General features: G+C 33.4%; 1 protein-coding gene across 3 annotated transcripts in view; it reads right to left on the bottom strand.

The window, feature by feature from the left end:
• The window catches only part of LOC126738592 (ets DNA-binding protein pokkuri), a 28,811-nt gene extending 5,575 nt beyond the window's left edge, over positions 1-23,236 (bottom strand). Inside the window, exons 1-3 of one of the 3 annotated variants that reach the window (XM_050443992.1) lie at positions 22,897-23,236; positions 4,005-4,246; positions 3,777-3,945 (exon numbers count right to left, since the gene is read on the bottom strand). In XM_050443992.1, coding sequence (XP_050299949.1) covers positions 3,777-3,945; positions 4,005-4,237 — 402 coding nt within the window. In that variant the 5' untranslated portion in view covers positions 4,238-4,246; positions 22,897-23,236. Of the gene's footprint in view, positions 1-3,776; positions 3,946-4,004; positions 4,247-4,306; positions 4,466-4,519; positions 4,876-22,896 lie in introns of those variants that run through there. The other 2 variants (XM_050443991.1, XM_050443993.1) reach the window with 2 other exon arrangements.
• Between the last annotated feature and the right edge of the window lie 522 nt (positions 23,237-23,758).

Here is a 23,758-nt window from a genome sequence, read left to right as displayed (position 1 = left end):
AAACGGTTTTGCTAATCTTTATATCATTCGGTAATTTGTTGTATAGTTTTGGACCTATTCTTAATACACATTTTTTAGAAATAAGTAGCCTGCTATGAGGCATGGACAAGTCATTTCTCGAATGAGTTGGGTAATTATAAAAACTACCATTAACAGTAAAGGAATTAAAATTATTAAAAACATAAGCAAACTTTAAATATATACACACACGGGACCGTAAAAATTCTATATTCAGATACTACGGGAAAATACACCAATACAATACAAGAATCTGTCTAATCTAATAAATACTCGACGTGCATGAGACGTACAGCCCCAGAGCTGAATACCGTACAAAATTCGTGAGTGTATAATAGCGTGGTATAGACAAATTAGTTGATTAATTTCCATTACCACCCTAAGGTTCCTAATGGCATAACATACACTACCGAGCTTCATCGACAACTCAGCACAATGAGATTCCCTAAAAAGTGAATCATCCAAATGTTAAGCCAAGAAACTTAACTGATTTTTGGCGTTTCAAACAATCGTTATCGTTGGTTACACATAAATTAATATCACTATTTATTTGACTATGACATGCATGGAAAACCATGTAATTAGTCTTTTTATTGTTCAAGTAAAGTTGATTTAAAATAAACCTGTCTGATGGCTTTTCCAGCAGATACATCAATTGTTTCCATGTTCTGTCTTCGGACCAGCGCAGATGCATCATCAGCATACATGGTGATGACACTATGGGTTATTGCCTTAGGCAAGAGATTATTAAATAAAAGAAACAACAACGGGCCCAATACGGAACCTTGTGGGACCCGAATGTCCACTTTAAGGTTTTCAGACCGCATATTAGGTCCGGAGCTATCCCTTACTGTTAGATATTGTGAGCGATCTGCCAAAAATGATGCAAACCAGCTCAACACTACTCCCCTTACACCATAGGATTCCATTCTATCCAAGAGTAAAGTGTGATCTACGTAAATCTTTTATATTAAAAAATATAGCACTCGATGTGACAAATGAAGAGCCACCAATAAGGATCTCAAAAAATGGTAAATTAGACCTTGAGCACACTAATGTTTGCACTGAGAAAAATCCCAGCAGAGAGTTGTTTCTTAGACTTTTTTTAAGAGGTACGAAGAATTTTTAGAGTAGTAATAAAAGTCCTTTTCAGTGTCCGTAAAATTCACTTCTCTACTAGCTCTATGCAAAAATCATAAGATTCCTTTTTAAAATAGAAAGCATTTCTCCTATACCAGGAGTTTTTGGTTTTTTGGTTTTTTTTTGTAAATTTCTCTGCCATAGTTCTTTCCTATGACCGTTACAAAATATTACTAAAGGTCTTTTTACAAGAATAGCAAAGTTCTTTTCTGTAACAGAGAAAATACGTCTTGGCCTAGAAGAGGTTTATATTATCCGCTGTTTATAAAGAGTGCTTCTTTTTAAATATTCCGACAAAATTCAGTGGCGTGTTCCTTGGACGAAATCAAGCAAAAAAGTTCCAATGAACATATGTCCTAAACCCAGATTTTACATTACAGGGTGGTAAACTTGATAGAAAAAAACCTACTTTTCTCTATTTTTTTTATAATAGAATGATAAAAAACTTGTCTGAGTAAACTATATTTTCCTGTGCCTTTCTTAACTAAAAATAATTATCCACCCTTCCTTATTAGGAAGTTCCTATATAGTAACGTAACTATACATCCATCACCAGTGAACATCAGATCACCAGAGTCCCAAACCAAACATCAGAACCAAGAATCAAGCTTTACGATCACGTATATTAAAGGTTTATCGGAACGGTTAGCTCATTTATGCTCTTTAACTGCGAGCAAATAAAAATCGCATTCAGTAAAGTTAACACTATAGGATGCAGGTTGTTTAGCACAAAGAAAAGTAAAACTCTTAAGTTATCTAGGAAAAACTGGTAGATATCTCCAAGAACATATTAAAGAAAAAAGAGATATTTTAAAGAGAAATGTTATTCACCCTACAGCACTAGTTGAACATGTTAGACAACTGCAAAACTCTTTCTAATACAAATATTCTTGATCAACAAAAGTTCCTAATTAGACACCACATAGTAACTTTAATAACTTTATCTAAATGTGGCACTGAAAACCTAAGATCTGCTTACTAAAATTTAATATGTAAATTATCTACTTAAATACCGCAATAAAGCAACAACACTCTAATCCTAAAATCTTAAACCATGTCTATTATCTCTTCTGTAGTTTTTACATCTAGTATTGAATTCTCTAGTCTACCGAATTGTTCAAATCATCTATTTTATTGGTCCTATGGTTGAAACCTTTGATGTGACACTCAAATCACAAAACAGTTGTATGACTAACCAAAACTGCTTATTTTATTCTTGACACGTGTATAGCTAGAGATGCGTCTTTGGGAGAACATTAAAATTAAACTAAAACTACTTACAAGTGGCCTTATATACTGTAACGATATTGTAAAGACCGAGAAACCAGCTGATTCTCCGTCATTTCGGGATGACACGAGTGGCACACCGCACGACATCTCGAAGGTCGGCGAGAATCTTCCGGAACAGCGTTCTGCCGAGTATATAAGGAGCCGCATCACCGATAGTTGTCAGTTCAGTGAAGTACAGATCGGAATATTGGGGCGAGATTTAAGTCAAACATAAATAAATACGATGAAAGTAAATATTTCGAGTAGGAGTAAGTGATCGGGTTTCGTAGTGTGTGTGAATAATCTATTTGACTATTTTTGATTGTTTTAATTCACACCTAACGAACGGGAAAACATTACAATACTAAAGATGTAACTACGAAAAACCCAATGAACCATGGCTGAACAAACCTTAAACTCTAAGTAAACGATAAAATTGACTTTAAGGGATTGTACCTTTATCCCTGTTAAGAATGGTTTTTTTGATTTTTGAATATTGCTAAACTTTCGTAGACATCTGATAAGTAGTTTTAGTTTATCTTCTCCCGAAGATGCTAACATCAGTAAGCGAAACATGTGTCGAGAATAAAATAAGAGTATTGGTTAGTGGTAAAACTGTTATGTGATGATATATTTTAATTGTATTGCCTCTTGTACGTAACCGGTCTTACTTTGTGATATTTATGTTTTTATCCCTCTAATGCTATTTTAATTTAACGCAAGAGAACTTTGATTTCGGTAAGTGTTTTTCATAGTTTCGCTTCCTCCCTTCTTGAAATTTAATGATGTTCATGGTATCAGTTACATACATAACTGATATTTTTTAAACAATAGTTTCAAAAAAATTTTTGAACACCATTTCTTTCTATACAATATAGAACCTTCAAGATGAACTAAAAATAATTCGAAACGTTGGCTAGAAACAAAGTTTTCTTCAGAATTTGACCAATTTACCCCCAAAACACCACTTTTACAGGAATTTAATTGCTGACATTGTTCAACTAAGGCCTATGAACAAATATTGTTATTTTTCCAGGCCTTTGCAGATTATCCACTTCCAGGCTCTGGAGAAAACCGTTAAGAAGTGCCTGGAAGAGGCACAAAAAGGACTTAAATTTAATTGCCTGGAAAACGTCGAGAATTACTCCATTAGCTTCAGAAGAAAAATTGGTTAAAATAATTTTTTCACTTTTCCAAGCAATAACCTTCAACTGCGTGGAATAACGCACACTAAATACTCCACAATTAAACGAGTTTCAGAGGTATAAGAATGCCTGGAAAAGTGAGCAATCCTAGTGATCTTGAAATGGACAAAAAATCCCTTAGCATATCAGAAAAATAATACTCACCAAATTATTAGCATCCCTCATCAAAATTTGCAAAACATTATGTAAAACATCTCCAGATCCGGGAGCACGTTCCGACAAATCCGTACGAGTTAACAGACAGATCGCCTTCCCGTTCATCTGGAACATATCCATATCAATCGGCTGTAGGTCGAACTCCCGTTCTGCCCACCTAAAAATTAATAAGAATATAAGCATCGTGTCCACATAAAATCTTACCAAACCGCTTACCTTAGAAATATAGCGACATCTTCCCTGCTCCACATGCGCGGATCAGAAGACAACGATCCGGGAAGTTGACTCTTGTAGTCCCAAAGGGGGGAGGAGGGATGGCTGCCTCCCATAGACGGGAAGCTTAGTGGGTACCTGCCCCACAGTAAGTCCGGGCTGAACGGGAGGCCTAAGGGCAGCGACCCAGACGTCGTGGTTGGTATCGGGGGTAAGGGGCCGGGGACCAGTTTCATTTTTCTCTTCTGAAAAGGAAAAGTTCAGGTTAGTCAAGTCAGTTGGTGTTGTAAGATGACTAAACGGACCGTTATGTTGTGAAACAGTTGATGACACAGTTATTGTTACAGTCTATGGAGGATACTGAAGGTGGCTTAGATGAAGATAAAGAAACTGTTGAAGACAGAGAGGAGATGATCGATGAAAAGCGTGTGTGAATGGACATACTTTCCTTAGATCACGAGGGTGTAAACCGCAGCAAAATCCCACACTTTTAATCAATTCAAAGCACATTAACTCACCATATTGAATTCGCTTACGATATTTGGTTCTCGTATCCGGTTACAAAACGAAATACGTGAATTAACGATTTCGCAAAAGCATATTTAATATCTACTAACTGCCACCGCTAACAGGAATTGAAAATTTATTATTGGCGAAATAAAAAAAAGGCGATAAGTAAATGCAAACGGGCGAGTGTACTTAATATTGATAATAATATTTACGATAGAGAAATATCGTTTTTTTTTGGTTGTAAATTTAAATAACGCAATTTGTTTAATTTCGTGACTTTTTGTTGGTAAAAGATGACCTCTGCTAGTGGAAGTCATAAGTATGACTAACGGCTAAATGCAAATACTAATCCGGCGTTCATCCGATTAAGTATGACTAGGATCTAAATGCATACCAGTGTTTACATGCCAATCCAATGTTGTAAAATTCAAACATAACCTCAAATTTGTTGAACATGGAAATGATTAATTGAGGGGGTTTCAGAACGAAAATCCGTTTAAACATTATTCGACGTTTCGACTATTTATAAGCCATGTTCAGGACAAATAGACATGTTGTAAAAGTACGAAATATTCACAGGAGTATTACTAACTAACGGCTAAATTTACATACTCATGCAGTGTTGCCAGTTTTAAACTACAATGGTCTAATATAAGCTTAAACTTGGAACCCGGAAAAATGCTTAAAAGAACAGACATACAACTAAAACCAACTTTAACTTGCTTCGATATGTATACGTAGATGTGACATACAGTTTTGCCAGTATTAAACCATATAACATACCTAACTTAGGAACATAATCTTAAACATAAGAAACTTGGTTAAGAGAGCAGGTTTTATAAGAGAAATCTAACCGAAAATTACTTGACGTTTCGACTATGAATTAGTCATCTTCAGAACACAGAAAGGTTGCACAAGTACAAAATATTGATGAAGTATGAGCGCTACTAAATTTACATCCTAATCCAATGTCGCCAGATTTAAATGACAATATTTTCACATAATCTCAAATTTCTTGGACTCGAAAAAATGGTTAAGTGAAAACGTTTTAAAACAAAGATCTGTCTGAACATTATTCAACTTTTCGACTGTTTTCAAGCCGTCCTCAGGACAAATGCAAATTCTTGTAAGGATGCAAAATCTCTACAGATAGCTGCTAAATTTACAATCAATCCAATGTTGTCAGATTTAAATTGCAATTTTTTGACATAACCTTAAACTTCCTGATCTGTTACGCAAGGACAACAAATCACTTGAACATTATTCGACATTTCGACTATTTACAAGCCATCCTCAGGACAAAGGCAAGTTCGTCGAAGTACAAAATCTCGATAGGACTAGGTATGAATAACAAGTAAGTTTATACGCCCAACCAGTGTTGCTAGATTTAAACTATAATGACCTAACATAACTCAAACTGATACTTTCAAGGGAGCAGAAATCAAAGTGTACATTTAACGTTTTGATTATCTATCATTCATCCTCAAGACAATAAAAGACCACACTAAGTCAAATGAAAGGTATTTTGGTAAATCTAGAGGTAATTGGATATTTCCCGACTGGGGGCACTGTTTGTTGTTATTACTTTTGCAAAAGTGAAATTTAAAAAAAAAACTGTTATCAATGCCAGGAATCAAACCGAATGCACCATTGAACCTCACCGGCAATTCTGGCAACGTTGGACTAGTATAAAATTTAACGGCTTTTAAGTCACAATATTCTGATGTAACTTCAAATTAAAAAAAATCTTCTGACTCATAACCTCAAGCTTTCAGATGAACAGATTTCAGAACAGAAAGCAACCTGAATATTCAACCTATTTAATGAACATTTGGAAGACAGTAAAATGGGAAGCAAAGATCAATTTTCACAGTTATTCCGTCCTGCTGTTCCCAGAGCTTATTCAGGATTACTGCTGTTTTCAACTGTATCTTTAATGAAAATTGAAACATTTATCAATGCCAGGAATCGAACCGAGAAAACAACACTTAAACTAAAAATATTCTAGCAACATTGGAACAGTATAAAATCTATAGGCTAATATTATTTTGACAGCCACGACAGTTTAAGAAAGCTTCCGATTTTGGTCACTAGTGGCGCCTTTTCGTTAAAAAATTAACGTTAAGGTGCTCTGATAAAGCGTAAGTTGTCTATATACCGTGATAACAGACTAGGAAGCTGACGTCACCCGAGTTTATGTCACATGAAATTGAGTGATCATTTAGGAAATTGAAAGGCGAGCTATAATTACCGATATGTTAAACATCGCCGGTATTTACGACGGGTAAAGCACACGGTTTCCTGTTGCCTTAATTTAGCCGGTAGAAATCTGACGTGTATCCTCACTATCTATTCACGTTTATTGGCGATTATTACCTAATCTACGTTAGGGAATAATCTTATATGATATAAATACAATTTGCAGTTCACTTAGTTAACACACATGCTAATACCGGAAACTTAAGCCAGTGTAAATAATTTCGAAACCCAACTTAACCTTCACTAACTTCCGCGAACGTCAGTTCGATTATTATTGTGTTTGCTAACCCATTAAAGTTTTTTTTTCAAGACCGACACTAACCGGCATTTCCGTTCGGTTTTAGTATGACTTATGGCTTGGGAAATTCGTTGTTCGGTATGGGTTGGGTATTTATAGATGCTGACTTCAGGATGTGGCTTAGGTCTGCATGACTAACGCAATAACCCAGACAAAGAATCGCCCAAGAAAATATCTATTCCACATCGATTATAGAAAAATATTGGCAATTTGGCATTATGGCAGTAGAAGTCAATTTCGATATTCTATCTCGGTTGGCTCTGATTGGATGCTATGCAGAAGATCAAGTTGGCTGCCTGACATTTCTTCTTCTTCCTTTCGTGTCCTCTAAGTTTCTTTAGGGAACGGCTATGGTCTAAGCTGCTATGGCTATTCAAAGCAATTTCTGAGCGAGGGGTTGGTTCTATTTGAATATTTTACACCCTCGCCCTATTGTGTTGTAGGGTTGCTTCTCACACGATGCATCCGGCATAATCCGGCCTGGATACCGGCGTGAATAGGATAAGCTAACCACCGGCTAGGGGTGGGAAGGGATCTGGGAATTGGTTCATGAGGAAAGGAAAAAAAATAACCACTTGTTGCCTGGGAGAAAGGTGACGCGTAACTCCAATGCCTGACACTTGAGATATCGAAAGTTTTGACAGATTGTGTTTTATTACGAAATATTTTAGAAATCATCAGGAAATTGAAGAATACATGTTTTATTCCAGGCAGTTGGAACCATCATTTTAACCTCAAAAGAGAGCTTATACTAGCCACACCCAAATTTAAACAATTAAAAACTTCACAGTTCACATTTGACACATGGAAGATTTGCAGATTGCTCCCAGCATGACAGATGACAATTAAATTCAATTAAGGAATATTAATCTAGACCGCCGTGGCGTTTGTGACATTGACAATTGGATTAACGGAGTTATGGGAACATTCAATTTTGAAATATTTACAGTTCATATTTGACACATAGAAAGTATGTGACTTTGACAGATTGCTTCCCACATGACAATTGACAAATGAATTTTTTTAGGGAATATTAATCTAGAACGCCCTAGCATTTGTGACATTGACAATTAGATTACCGGAATTATGAAAACGCCATCTATCACCCATAGATGTCAAATTTAAACAATTAAAAACTTCACACTTCACACATTTGACACATGAAATTGCTCCCGGCTGACAGTTGACAATGATATAAGTGAACAACGTCATCTATCACAGATTTTAAACTGTGACCAACTGCCGGGACGAATATTTATTAAGCAATTAAGTACGCCAGTGCATAAAAGAAGCAATTAACCCGCCAATAACAAACAATTTCCTACAAAATTGTTTATAATAGCGGCTGCGTGCGACTTTGAAGTCATTGTATTTTAATTAGGCGTTGTATAAAAAGTTTGTCAGTGTGTCGTAACCGTTTCTGACACAATTCGTACATTATGTTCTTAACTACCGGCTTTATATGGTTGCATCAAGAAGAGTTGTGACATCCTCCGTGATCATTTTTTTACACGACCTAGTTGAGACATACCACACATGTGCGTTTAAGAATGCCAGCGGAATCATTAACGGCGTTATATAATCTCAGTTAATGCCAATAGTTTGGTAAATCATTGCCTTAAAGATGAATCTTTTCATTTTATACCACATCATCCCACCTAAGGCTGTGCAGGTGTTTCGAAAAAAAGGTATGCATACCTGGAAGTCCTTACTAATAGCCTAAAAGATGGGCCCTTTTATTCAATTATTCAAAGGGCAGTCCTACCTGGTTATATGATCCTTTTGACAGATAATGTAGGTTTTGATGCGGTGGCTTAATTAAACTTAGTGAACGTATGATATTAAAACCCTTATCAAAGAATAAATATATTCCATTATAAAGGTTATCAGGTTTTAAGGTTATCGCCTCTACGTAATTACCCTTTCAAACGTTTCCTATTTAAGATTAAAAGTTTTTTTGTTGCAAACTACGTAATGTCGGGGTTTTTGATCTGTTAACCTTTAAAAGTTCTTATACAACATTATTATAAACAATTCAACTGCCAAATGTCATATAAGCAATATTGTTAACGTCACAAATGCCAAAACCGATTCTGTCAAATGTCATACCGTTTTCAGTTTAGAGGACTAGTACAGAAATAAGAAGAAGTCCTGAGTTGCTTAGACCAAAATCGCCTGGTGTAAGAAATTCTGAAAGGCATGAACGAGAGAGGGTAAGAGGAAATTAGTGCGTGGCGGGTATAAACACTCTTTTGAGTTTAAAATGATTGTACCAACCCAACCTTTTCAACTGCCTGGAATTTAAATACAGTTTATAAGATTTGACATTTATGACAGCTCATGTGGTGAATTGCATCTGTATAGTTTCCGAAGCATTAAAGGTGTCACATGTCAATGGGAGCTGACAGCATTCCTTTCCTGTCCACGCCATCTATGTATGCAGAAAATATCAGAAAAATACCATTAAAAGCCACTTTTTAGTGTAGAAGTAAAAAGGGATTTTTTCAAGTTATTCCCGTGAACTTAGCAAAGTCACAAATTTCAAAACGTGACCTTCTCTTTGTCAAATATCAAGCCATTTTGTAAGTTTAAATTTTGGCGGGTAAAATTCTTCTTTGATGACAGTTCCACCTGATCGTTTTCAACTCCCTAGAATAAATAGAAGGTTGTTCAATGTCCTGACAATGTGTAGGGTTCAATTACAATCGCAGTTTAATTCCACACCCTCCTTAAAATTTGACATTTATGACAGAACACATTATGGGTTCAAAAAATTTCCACTTGGCAAATGTCAAGTAAGTGTGTAACGCATGGAAGCCATCTTTACAAATCAAATTAAATGCAAGGATGTTCTGAGAAATATACTACTAGAAATATGTCAATCAAGAGCAATGGGATTTTTCCTCGTTTTAACAATTTGTGCTTAAATGATGAAGCATTTCTTCGGTTTTTCTGACTCCTTATCACCACACGGTAAATACAGTAACGTAAAAATTCCAGTCATCAGGTGATCTACGGCCCTAAACAAACTTGAAAAGTCATCATCGTTCGTTATCAACATGGTGCAACATTCCGCAATATCTTCAAACCAGGAACAAACATTCCAAAAAGTCTCCTGGAGTGTTATTTTTGAATTATTTAAGTAAATAATCCGATATAATAATACATTGTATGCGTGCTGTTTATTTTTGTTCCTATCGCTGCCTTATCTCAAGCTGTGTCACCTCTCTTATTAGCGGTGATAAAACCAAGTTCCGTTTTGAAATAACCTTAGGTTAACCTTAATTAGTGATAAGTCTTGTGCAATCATTTTAGAATAATATTTGTGTGGCTTATATCAGACTTTTTCTTCTGGGTGTCCAGTTCAATTAATTTAACATTGACAAGTGACGTATTGGACCAACAGTTATAGGTTATGATTTCACTAGCAGATTAACTTCCAGACTCTGTTCTAACCTCACAATCTGTGGATCCAACCATTTCAACGTCCTAATTAGTCCTTTTTAGATTAATATCTTCATAGAGAGAGACAAATTAACTTCCACCAGTTGACGTCAACAGAGTTTGACATTTGACTTTAATGACATTGACATTATATATTTGACAGCGCCCATGGTTGTCACATGTTGACAGACGACAAGACTGCAGTTTCGTCTTTAATTCAGATCATCTGTCGAAACTCCGGGTTAAACTACTTTAAATATTGTGAACGGATAAGAATATGACACCTCGGCAAAGTAATTAATAAGTAATTTAAATTGTTTTGTTCAAAATAACATTAAATAACTATTATCGTATAATAGTGTAATAATAATTAAGAATTCCTTTAAAATGTTGCTGGTTTATACAAAGAAACAGGAAGTGTCGGCCGGTTTCTAGGAACAAGCACGAATTCGTCGGTACGATAATGGTTATGGATTTTTTGTTTAAGTTTACGGCATGAGGCAATAGTGTTTTAATTACGTAATTACGTATGGAATGTTTTGTATGGTACAACTAGCTGAGTACGAATAAATAAAAAAAGTCGGTCATTAGTCAATTGTAGAATTAAATTTGTGATATATTGGATTTATAACATAATCAGATGGTCAAGGGTTTGGACAAGGTTGCGAAGAAGAAGATTTTGAACCTATAATTTCTTCCAGGCAATCTAAGACGAAAAAAATGATCGCTTGGGTTCAGGATTTCCATTTCTCAGAAGATTTTCCCGGGTTCAGAAGATTATAAGTGTATTCCTACCAGATAAAAACCTTCTGTCTAAAAAACTGGGAACTGCTTGGAAAAATGTTAAAAACTATCTGAGAAGAAGAATTTTTACTTTTTCAGGAAGCTGAGCAATTTCTTCTGCTAAATGACCTCAACTGCCTGGAAGAATTGAAAAATATGCCAAATAAAACGACAATGAGAGACAAAAATTTACGCACTTTGAGTAAAAATTCTAATAGTTCAAAATTGCCATATCCGAATGCTGGATTTTGAAAAATTATCGTTCATACAATTCGGCAACAATGGCACAACTTGCGGTTGCCTAACCTAACCTCTTATCATTTTTAAGGTTAAATGTCAAAGTTGACTTTCCTTTTTTTCAATAAAAAATTTAATATGTTAAAATATAAAAACTGTTTTAAAAAAATATGAATACAAAATTGAGTCGATCTTGCGACTTAGGCGGCACAGTCAAATCTGATTATTTAAAAGTTCACACACAGGCACAAAAACGTTTTTCTTATAGTTCTTTGTCAGCTAAAATTTGGGAACGGTCGAATGGATGAACCAGTGGCGTAACGTAACACCTCCCCTCTGAAGAAGACGACCATGGGGATGGTCCATTGGTCATAGAGTCTGCAATCTGCATGGCATCTCTTTTATACTCGATACTTGATGTCGTTATGTCAATGCACAACTATAACAATGGCACAACTTGCGGTTGCCTAACCTAACCTCTTATCATTTTTGAGGTTAAATGTCAAAGTTGACTTTTAACCTCAAAAATTTCTCATCGTTTTTACAACTACGTTTTTATCGTTAAACGACAACGCAATTTCTTATCCTGAACCATAATAACATTTATGAAGTCCCAATATTCAAGAATCTACTTTACATTGATGCAGGTGTCAACAGGAAGATCACCATATTGGAGAAAATACTAAACACCAGTCTTTATGAAAAGTCTAAACATGTTGCTACAATTTATCCCAAAAATACAAGATTACTCCCATATGCTATGAATTCCTATATTGCCAGCAAACCTAAACTGGAAAAGAGGACGATAACAAAACAAAACTCCTTCAACATGTATCCCAACATAAGCACAACATGTGGAATAGGAATTTCACAGTTTCAGATAAACTTATATAGTTACCTAAACCTAATCTAATAAATTGTTATTAATAGGTACTCGTTGCAATTCGAATATGCTAAGAGACACATTAAATATATCAAGTTTTGACTGATTTGTATGTGACACCATCCTATTAAGAAGAAACAGTTGACCATTCAAGGTTCAATACAAATTTAAGTAAAAATTGTTATTTTCTCTAAGATTAACCACAGGGACATAAAGGATTATACAGGATAACATATCTGGTGATTCAATAGTGGTTGTTGATAAGTTTGAATATGAAATTTAAATCAAACTGACTTAAGTCCCCATAGCTAATATGGTCCTAGGAATAAAGTTTGTATCCAATCAACGGGACCAAACAGAAGTGCAGTTATCTAATTGTGATCTTACTAAGCCAAACATTTTATATGCTTTGTTACACCAATAATACTCAATGTGGTAATTAAAACATATCTTTGAATCAAAATAGACTCCAAGGTCTCTGACCATATTGGTACTCTTTACACTGGGTTTTTTTTCTTGAAAACTGAATATACTGATGCTTTTGAAAGTTAAGAAACATCTGATTTGCATTACACCATTGATTAAATCAGTCCATGTCAATTTGCAGATTTTCTACTGTCCCAGGGCTATTTTTGCTAACAAAGTTCTTTAGGTCATCGACAAAAGACATTGAGAGTGATGAAAACATTGTCTTATTTCATTGATGAAAATATTGAAGGATGATGACTGATAAATTGGACCCTATTATTTAAATAGGATTTTATTTTTTATCCATTGCAACATGGATCCTTCATTCACACCATATTCCCTTAGTTTAAGACACAGCAAGGTGGTATCAACCTTTTCAAATGCCTTGGAGAAGTCAGTGTATATTGAGTCAACCATATATCTTCTCTCCAAGGCATTCAACAGTGCATCCTAATAAAGCAAAAGATTGCTTGCAATAGATCTGCTCTCAAGAAACCCATGTTACAAAGAAATACCAGTACAAATGAAAACCTCCTTTCAGCAGCAATTTTCTGTGACTTCTCGAAGGCATTCGACTGTGTCGATCATAAAGTGTTGCTCAAAAAGTTTCAGGTTTATGGGTTTAGATTTAGCTTTCAATTGGTTCAAGTCTTACATAATAATATGCGATCGTATCCTATGGAGGAAACGCATCTCCGTGTCATGACAGTTATCCTTGGCCTCCTCCTATTTTTGATCTATATTAACGATCTTGCCTCTATTCAGATCAGAAGAGATATTAGGTTTTTTTGCTGATGATACTTCGATCAATTTGGAACGGAGGTAGTGTTGGGGTATTAGAACAAATGAATAATTCTGATTTATTTTTGATAAGAAATTGGTGTAATAGTAATAACCCAGCCTTTAACATACCAAAAACTAATATGTTAAATTTTAAATGTTCTCTAGCTAACATCTCTTTAAACCATGATCCAATACTTCCCACTGTAAGTAGAAGGTAATTCTCACAATTAATGATAATTTGAAAGTTGAAGAGTTGAGAACACATAAAGGTTCTTTTGGTAAATCTGTCTTCTAGTTGTTATGCCTTGAGACTGCTTTCCGATCACTTAGATCCACTTGTACTGATATCTTTTCAGTTCTCCTTAGTTGAGTCTCACATTGCTTATGGAATAGCATTCTGGGGTTGTACCAGTTTTCCTTTAATATTTATCCTATAGAAATGGGCTCTAAGGTTCATGTTTAAAATGTCTTTTAGGCAGTCTTGTAAACCAATTTTCATCTCACAAAATATCTTAACTCTTCCATGCTTGAAAGTATTTGCCTAGTCTATAAGAAGCATTCCCATTCACTTGTGCCTACTCGACCATATGTTACAACACAAGTGAATAATATTTACTTGTATGTAGCACTTTGGTGAAAAAGTCATTTGTTTACTTTGCTAAGAAAGCCTTTAATTATCTTACCCTAGGCATTAGGTCTTCGAATATCTACAAGGGGTTTAGAAGGGGAGTGAAAATTTTGCTTTTGGGGAAAGTCTATTATGACATTGCTGAATTCCTCAATGAGACTCTCTGAGAATGAATATTGTATATTTATTTTCTGCATTTAAGTTATTAAGCAGAACTGTCGCAGTCGCTTGTATCTTTTTATCTCTCCCTGATATGATTTTAATTTGTTTATATATATATTTACTCCATCTGTTTATACTTGCAATTATCGGTTCAGGCATGTGAATTTGAAACTCTTGATTTTGTGTGATTCCTGTTGAAGCATTTTTTATTTGATTTGATAAATATTCCAGGCATTTGATGTCATTTTTTATGTCTCGAGTGGGATAGGATGTAATTTTTTAATTTTCAAAAGTGAAATGCCTGGAAAAGATTGAAAATTATATACCAAATCTAAAACTAGTTTAAATGAGTGAAATCTACGAAAAGTTACATCATATACTTGAAAGACATTAAAAATTACTCCTAATGCCTGGAATAAAATTAAAAATTATTCCAAAAAGTACCATTTCGTCGTTGAAATACTAATACCTCGTAAACCACAAAAAATCTAATTTTTGTTTTTGGTGGCATTGGTTAGCGTAAACCGAATTCTACAACTCTATTAATGCAATGTATACAACAAAAATTTTACTTGGTGAATATTTAGGATTTCTAATACCTCTTACAGTAAATGGCCATATTTTTGCAGAAAATATCTCTTAACCCACAGTCAGGAATATTTCGAATATATCGTATCCCACAAATGACTGTTACTAAATGATTAAGTTAATACCTCGTAACGCGCTTTAGTCGCGGTTAAGACTTGTTAAAGTAAAGTGTTTCTGTGGGTTCTATTAGAAGGATGAAAACGAAGCATTAAGCGTCAAGAGCATAGGTAGGGCAAAAATAAAACAAAGCGACAAAGAATGGAAGGACAACCATACATGGGTTACAGTAGAAAAGACGGCAAAGTTACTAATAATATTCCCAAAGAGCCAATGCAAATCAAAGGAATGTATTAGAGTAAAAAATAAGCACTGTACAAAAATAACTGAAGAAGATCGCCTTAGAATATTTAAAAGTTTCTGGAATGAAATGAATTGGGACCAACGAAAAATTTTTGTTATAAACCATGTAACAAAGAGCAATACAAAAAGAACCTATACGAAAACAGAAGACAGTAGGCCAAAAAAAACCTTGCAATATTTTTTAACCATTAATAATGAGAAACTACAAGTTTGCAAAAAGATGTTTCTACAAACATTGTGCTTGGGCGAATTTTCGGTTCAGGATTGGATAAAAAAAGGAGATCTTGGTATGACTACTTCAACAGAAGTTAACAAACAAAAGAAAAAACCTTCTTTTAGAGCAGATAAAGATGCTGACAAAGAATACCTTAAAGAATTTTTTGACAAGTTGCCTAAATTGCCATCACATTATGCTCGTTCCAGTTCTACAAAATTGTATTTAGAAACCACTGTTCAAAGATTAACTCACCTCTTTAATTTGTATAAGGAAACCTGTAATAAAGATAACAGATCAGTCCTATCTAGAACGCTCTTCAATAGTATGTTCCATTCTAAAAATTTGTCATTATATCCCATAAAAAAGGACAAGTGTGACATGCACTAAACATGAAGTAGGCCAACTTTCAGATGAAGAATGGAGTGTTCATAGACGCAAAAAGGATAGGGCTCGGGATGAGAAGAGGAAGCAAACACTAATGAAACAGGGCGCGTTTTAACAGTTGATTTGCAAGCGGTTAAAGTATGTCCATTCGTTCAAGCCAGTGCCATTTTTTTAAAGCTTAAACTATGCTGTCATAATTTTACTGTTTATGATACAGTTTCTCATCAGGCAACTTGCTTTTGGTTCACAGAAACTGATGCTGATATGACAGCATCAACATTTGTGACCTTTGCTGAAATATTTGGATATAAAATGTCAAAATGAATCTGGTCCAATTATAATCTACAGCGATGGATGCACATACCAAAATCTGAACATCATTATGTCAAATGCCTTACTCAATTATGCTGTGATTAATAATGTGGAGATTGTTCAGAAATTTTTAGAAGTTGGGCATACACAGATGGAATGCGACTCCGTCCACAGCTGTATTGAAAGAAAAATAAAAGGAAAAGACATACACTTACCCAGTGATTATTTGCGCATTTTAAAAGAAGCAAGATCTAAGCCAGCCCCTTATGATTTTGTGTGTATGGAGTATACAGATTTTAAAGACTTTACTCCAAAAAGATTTCATCGATATAATTCTATCAGACCAGGAAAAGTAAGTTGTGTCTTAACTATATTAATATCATTAAGTTTATTAATTAAAATTATGTTTTTTGTAAGGTTGTACATGATCCTGTAGTAACAGACATCAATGCACTCAGATATTTGCCTAATGAAAAAATTTATTACAAACTTGATTTTGATGCCAACTGGAAAGAGCTTCCACAGAGGCCAAAAAAGGTGTTAGATGTTGTGGAGTGGCCAGTCATGTATAATGAGAAAAGAAAAATAAAGAAACAAAAATGGCAACACCTGCAAGCTTTAAAATCCGTTATACGCAGAGACTGTCACAGTTTTTATGACAATTTAGCATACAGTGAAGTTTAATATTTTCATACCATTGTAAATTGGCCTAGTTATTGATAAAAAATACGTGTATTTGTTCCTAACAAAGGGTAAACTGTGTATCCCAGTCCAAAAACAAGATATTCATTACAATACCTCGTATGCCGCGAAAAATGTTTATATAATTAAAATTAGTAAAAAACTTTAATTTCGAGTAATGTTGAATGTGAAAATAGATTATCTACAAAAATATTCAATATCTAAGTTAAATACTTTAAATAAAAAATAGTTTTTTTCATCTCCTGAAAAATTTCATTTGTGGGTTTACGAGGTATTAGTACTTCAACGACTATTTGTTTTACTATATGAAGGCGTGTGGTTAGCAGCTATATACACGTTAGCCTTCCTTGGTAGGTAGGTATGCCATGATTTCCTCAAAAAAAAAAACACACACGTCATACACACAAACAGAATCTTGTTATAATAATAACAATAAATAAATAAATCAAACCAACCCACTTAAGGCGACAATGTAAATTTACATATTTCGCATGAACAGTTTTCCTTTTGAGCTGTAAAAAGGAAACAAAGTAGCGCATGTTTTACGTTCCGTGACATTGACACAAAATGGTTGTTTACGAGACGGCAGTCCCTGTTTTCTGGCTTTCAACTCGACTCTTATGCCATTTCAAATAAAATTTGTAACTCGTACATTGCGACGTCGCTTTATGGGGAATTTACGTTGGAAAACTACAAGTACAAAAAAAACATCTGAAACGGAACTGCTAACACTCCCACATGTATTTAAGAGTTGCGTTATATTACAGAAATGTTATAAATAATCATAAAAAAAAACGGCGCAATCTATAATAATTTATAATATATGCCGTTAGTGGAATGACTGTGTTATTGTCTTGATCTTGTAAATATTTGCCCCCTATTGTGTAAAGGCTTGACGTCATCCACTTTGAAAGTAGTCAGGTGGGATACTTCAAAATAGATTAAAATTGTATTTCGGAAAGATCCTAAGGAACTTGATTCATTCAGGGATTTTTCCTCTATGTTTTTCCAAGGATTTCAAGTATGATCAACAAGTATTTTGTGAATTCTCAGTATATTAAAAAAAAATACGAAGGTGATAGAAGGCATTTGATTCCAGATATTTTAAGTAATTTTAAATTCCTTCCTGTGATTTAAAGCAATTTCCTCTTGGTTGTCTCTTGAAGCATCTTTCAGCTGAAAGTCATTTATATTTGTATGTTTGACATATTTGGATATATATTCTAATTTATTACAGTTATTTGAAACAATTTTTAACTATTTCATATAACTTTTCATCTCTTCCAGGCATTTCAAACCATTCTTCCAAGGCCGTTAAAGTAATCGTAATATGTTACCTATGTATACCAAAAAGGGGTGCAAATACCTGAAATATATGACAAATTATTTCAAATAACAGGAAGTAATTCTTATAAAATAAAAGAAGTAAAAAAAAAGTGGCATTTGAAGTCATTTTTTCTGGGTTGTTGGGATACTATTCTTGGGTCCCTTGAAGGAATGTTCAATTCAATTTCAGTGATTGCAATTAATTTTAATGGTATTTTATCTCTTATAGGCATTTGAAGTAGTTTGAATAATTTTTAAATCTTCCAAGTTTTTGCTATAGAAAAGCATTTATGGGGAAAATGATCCAAAATGCCAACAGCTGACTGATATTTAATTGCACTTTCAGATGCCATTCTTTCTTAAAATCAATATATGATTTAAATATTTGAAAAAATGTGAAATGTGGCACTTTTGTGTGGCTACATTTATGATATCCTGGATACACAAGAGAAAATTATTTAAAAACCTGGAAAATATGCCAAATTATAGTCCCTAAAAGATATAAAAATCTGACTTCAAATAGATGGAATAAGATGGTAAATGATTCTGAAAGCCTGGAACATATAAAAATGTCTTAGTGCCTGGAATATTTGAAATATTACATCACACACTTGAAAAACAAAAACCAATTAACTATTATCTAATATGTATTCCAGGCATATACCTATGACTTTAGATGCCTGAATATCAGGAAGAAATATGAAACATTAATTGCAATTATGACAAGGAGCATTAGGACTATTAGGAGCTCTTTCCAATTAAGTCTCTAGTTTTCCTACTTTTAATTTTCATTTTTTATAACTTAAAGACATTTACAAGTTTGAAAATTGCTAAGAACATTCCAAATCAATTTTTTATAGGTAGTTGAAGAATAGAAGGCAAAAAATCTCTATTCCAGGCATTAACAGGATATTTTTTTTTTGTAAGTAGAGGTCCATTGTTGAATAGGAAATAGGTTTTTCATGTCAACATCCCAGCTATGTAGTGCTAGAGTCTGATGATGATGAGTGAACCCATGGAAATGCTCTCTGACTAAAGATTGGCATTTTCATTTGTGGAGAAAAGTCTTCCTGCCCTTCCCAACCCGCTATATTAACAGGAAAACATTTAAATAAAAAGTGTAGAATTTTCCGAGGACCCATGTGCTCTATTTAAGAAAATAAATCACAAATGAAAAAATGAGATGCGAAAGGAAGTTCAAAGTCATACAATGTAAACTAATATGATTATAGGAAATGCGTTTAGGTTAATTTGCATACAATTGCAACGGAACATTTATATTAGTGCCTACATTTATTCTGGAAATATTTTTTTATTAATTTTTGGGTGAGTTTCAGTATATATTAGGATTGTTCTATTGCTGCTACATATTCATTGATGCACTTACACAGTATTCATTTTATCCGATTAACATATTTTGATATGTTAATAACATGATATAAATCATTGAGACAATATTAGCAGATCTTTTAAATTTTCCTAAAAACCACAAAATATTTCAATTTTGGCACTTTAGACTTTGTGAGCCAGATAATCTCAAATGTATTTGTTTATCTTTAGATAATGTTAAATTACTTGAATTTATGGTTATTGGGGTCATTGTCCTGATGAGAAGTAGTAACCAAGTATTAAATCTGACCTGAAATGACATAATGACTATTGAACCATTAATAGGTCTAACTGAGGGAGTTTTTTAACAACTGATTTGATTGAGGTGTTGTACCTTCTGTGCTCATTTAACTAGGGTCAGAATTATGATTCTGAGGTTTTTAGCTTCAATCCTTTCAAACAGCTATAGTATTTCAAAAATTTGGATAATCAATTATCTGAATTCAATATCCTTGAATTACAAATAATCACTTTTACCTACCTATGTTAGTTAATTAATTAGAATTTTCTATATTTCAACTTTTAATTACTTTGAATTCTCAAATATTAAGTTTAAAAATGTGATTTGGTTTTACTGGCTCTGGAAACAAATTTCCTCATTTTTTAGAAGGAATTTTCATTAAATCCTTTGGCAATACTTTGGCACTACAGTAATTTCCTGATTTGTAAAATTTCCAAAAATATGGATGGTCAATCAACTAAGTTCATCTCAATTTATAAACAATAAAATCATGTTTAAATTCTTTTGATTTTTGAGGTATGAACATTTGGTCCTCCTGAGGATAAATATATGATTATTTGATTATAATAATTACATGTATTGATAGAAACCTACCTTTCTCAAAACATTCTATTTTCCAATTTTAAATCCTTTTTTAGGTCTCTGAGATATTTGTTTATAAGGATTTGAGCATAAATTGACAATTTTTTCAACTTTTAAGGGAGAGACAATGTCTGAATAGATAGATAATTTATTGTTATAATATATAAAAATTCAGTACTTACACAAGTCAAACACAACAAAATTTTATTAAATATATTAAACGACACAAATAAAATTGCACAACATTGATTAACATTGAAAATAAAGTTTTGAAAACAACAAAAACAGGTAATAAGCACTACAAGTTAAAACTGGATTTGAGGGACTTCTCAAATGAAAAGAAGCCGTCAAACACCCCTTTTGATTTGTTTTTTGAACTGATTACAGTTTAGAAGAGCTTTAATTCTTCTTCTTGCTGGAGTGCAGTTAAAGAATTTTATTGCCAAGTATCTTGAATCATTTCTGGATCTTTCCAGATGGCTAGTTGTTTTTTGTGAGGTAGGTGTGACAATCTTCAAGAGAGTTGTATAGATTGAAGTTTTTTTTTATATGCAACAAACACTGCATAATATACACACCCATGGTAAGATTAATATCTATAAAGGAATTCGACAGTTCTCTCTATAGCCAAGACCAGAGATTATGCATATCCTTTGTTGACATGAATGACCCATAATAAATAAACAGTGTAAGTTCAAATAGAAAAGAAGTTGCTGTAAGATGCTATTAGAAGTGTATCTCTTGAAGTCACCTGGACACTTGTTGAGGTAGTTTCTTTGATAGATTTATAAGGTGTTGTTTCCAGGTTAAAGTACCAATACCAAAGTAACCAGAGTACTAAACACCCAGAAATTAAGCTTCTATTCCACATTAAGGAACAATGTCATTCTTGTTCCTAAGAGTGAAGTTTGTGATTTTGAATGGAAACTTCAAAAGTCAAATTTCCAAAAATAAGAGAGTTCAATAATTTAAATTCATTATTAATGTCAAATGACAATCACATATCTCAAATATAGAATGAGACACTAAATACAAAAAATTCATTTGTAAAAAAGTTTCAGACTGTCTGATATTTTGAGAAGGAATTCTAAGTTTAAAAAGTGACAACAACTGAGGACAGTTAATTTATAGTGAGGATTGTGAGAAAACCTTAAAAGAATACATAAAACTCTGATTTACAGAAAAACTTGAATTGTTGAATACTTTTAAACAAAAAAATTAAGTAATTAAAGAGCCTATTCTTAAATTAAATATTATACAGCTAGAAACGAGTTCAATTTTATTAAATATTTAGGGCTGATTATGGACGAGAGCTTAAATTGAAGGGAACATGTTAAACATATTTATAATAAAATAATACCAATGGTATCAGCTGATCATATGATCATATGATAACAAATTTCAGTATCACATCTTCAATATGTGACTCCAGTATGAGGTTCCTGTGGTGTGACAGAATTTCAAAGAGCTCAGGTACTTCAAAACAAAATATTGAAGTCAGATTATGCTATGATCGGTTAACTCCCACAGAAATCTTGTATAGGAATTTGCGAGTTATGCAGTTGGATCAATCAAGGAATTTTGAACAATGTAAATATATGTACAGTGTAGTACATAATAACCAAAAATCAAACTCTCTAATTCAATATTTGTTGAGAAAGTATTCAATTGTATTTATTAGGAATTAAGCAGAACCAACAAATGGCTTTATAATCTTATAAAAGAATTCCCAAAATTTCCAAATTTAAACAGTTACGAGTTATTGGTCTGAAAATAAATAAATGGGGAATATTAAAATGTTAAGGGTTTTATATTGTCTATTTGTTTTTTTTGTTTGGTATGATGTGTATACAATTATTAATGTTCCTTGATATATCAATTTAAAGTTTGTAATATGTTAGGACTTACAGAATATCACTGTAGTTTAATTTAGGCATATTTCCTTGATACCAGTGACTATCTCTAATTAAAGAAAAATTATTTTGTTGCATTATATTGTACCTTATAAAGAAATAAGTATTTTCCAACAACAAAAAACACACTGATTCTTAAAAAATATTTTAATATTTACAAGGATAATCAATCACTCCAATTCATGATGACAAATAATACATTCATCAATCATCTCAAATTCCAAATAATCATTTAAAGCTACAATGACTGATTTAATATCAAATCTTTAGGTCCAACAGAATAAAACTTAAAAGTCAAATTTTCAAAAATAAGAAAATTCAATCATCCAAATTTATTATTAATGTCAAATGACAGTGACATATCACAGCTTCCAAATAATCAATTAAATTGATTGACATTATGAATCAATAATAACAATCAATCACCTTAAGATCCACTTTGACGTAGCAGCGTTACAAAATTCCAAAATTCACTTAACAAGTCACTAAATTATCGCTCTCAGTAGCAGTAGCACATAGCACTATCGTCCGCATACAAAAGGAAAAAAAACTGTTCAATTAAATCCAAACAAAACACGAGTGGCGCGAAGATAAGAGAACTTTACAGAGAGTTTAATTTTTATTAATTGTTCTTTTTATTTAGTAGGTAATCGGATGCGGAATTTTCGGTAACTGTGACTAGGGAGACCCGTCACCTTACCAGAATTTGACGACGTCCGAATACGACTGCGTTCAACGGATAACTCGAAGAGTCGCACTCGTCTCGGTCGCAGCAGAAGTGAGAGAAACACGCGGATAGAGTGAGACGCCGAGTGGTGAGGGAGGGGGCGGACGCATGCATATACATATGTATACACATACACACACTTACGTGCGACGTTGCCGTCTATCCGGACCGGATCTACACTTGTGGAGTTTCAGGTTTTGGACAGGGCGGGACTGTTTGAATTTAATTATAATAATAATAATAATAATAATAATAATAATTCGTTTATTAGGACCAAAGCAAAGTATAAAAAAATACAAATATTTAAGAAATTTGTCCTAAAAGGCTCTTCAGACACCTGACAGGACAAGTAATGCAAGGCACTGCTTAAGCCTACAAACAAGCAAGATTAAATAAGTTAAAACAATATCTTAGGTTCACATACTTAAACGGTAATAACTAAAACTGAAGTAAGAACTAGGTAGAACTAGGACGAAGCTAAAAGATAAATAAATTACAGAAATCACAAAGAAGAGGGAAGAGGGAAGTGGCTGTGTTGCTCGAAGGACAATACAAATCAAT

The sequence above is a fragment of the Anthonomus grandis genome, chromosome 7, assembly GCF_022605725.1.
Source record: "Anthonomus grandis grandis chromosome 7, icAntGran1.3, whole genome shotgun sequence".
NCBI classification, from domain to species: Eukaryota; Metazoa; Arthropoda; class Insecta; order Coleoptera; family Curculionidae; genus Anthonomus; species Anthonomus grandis.
The sequence above is the reverse complement of the archived record's forward strand: the minus strand, read 5'-3'. Positions and strand labels throughout refer to the sequence as shown.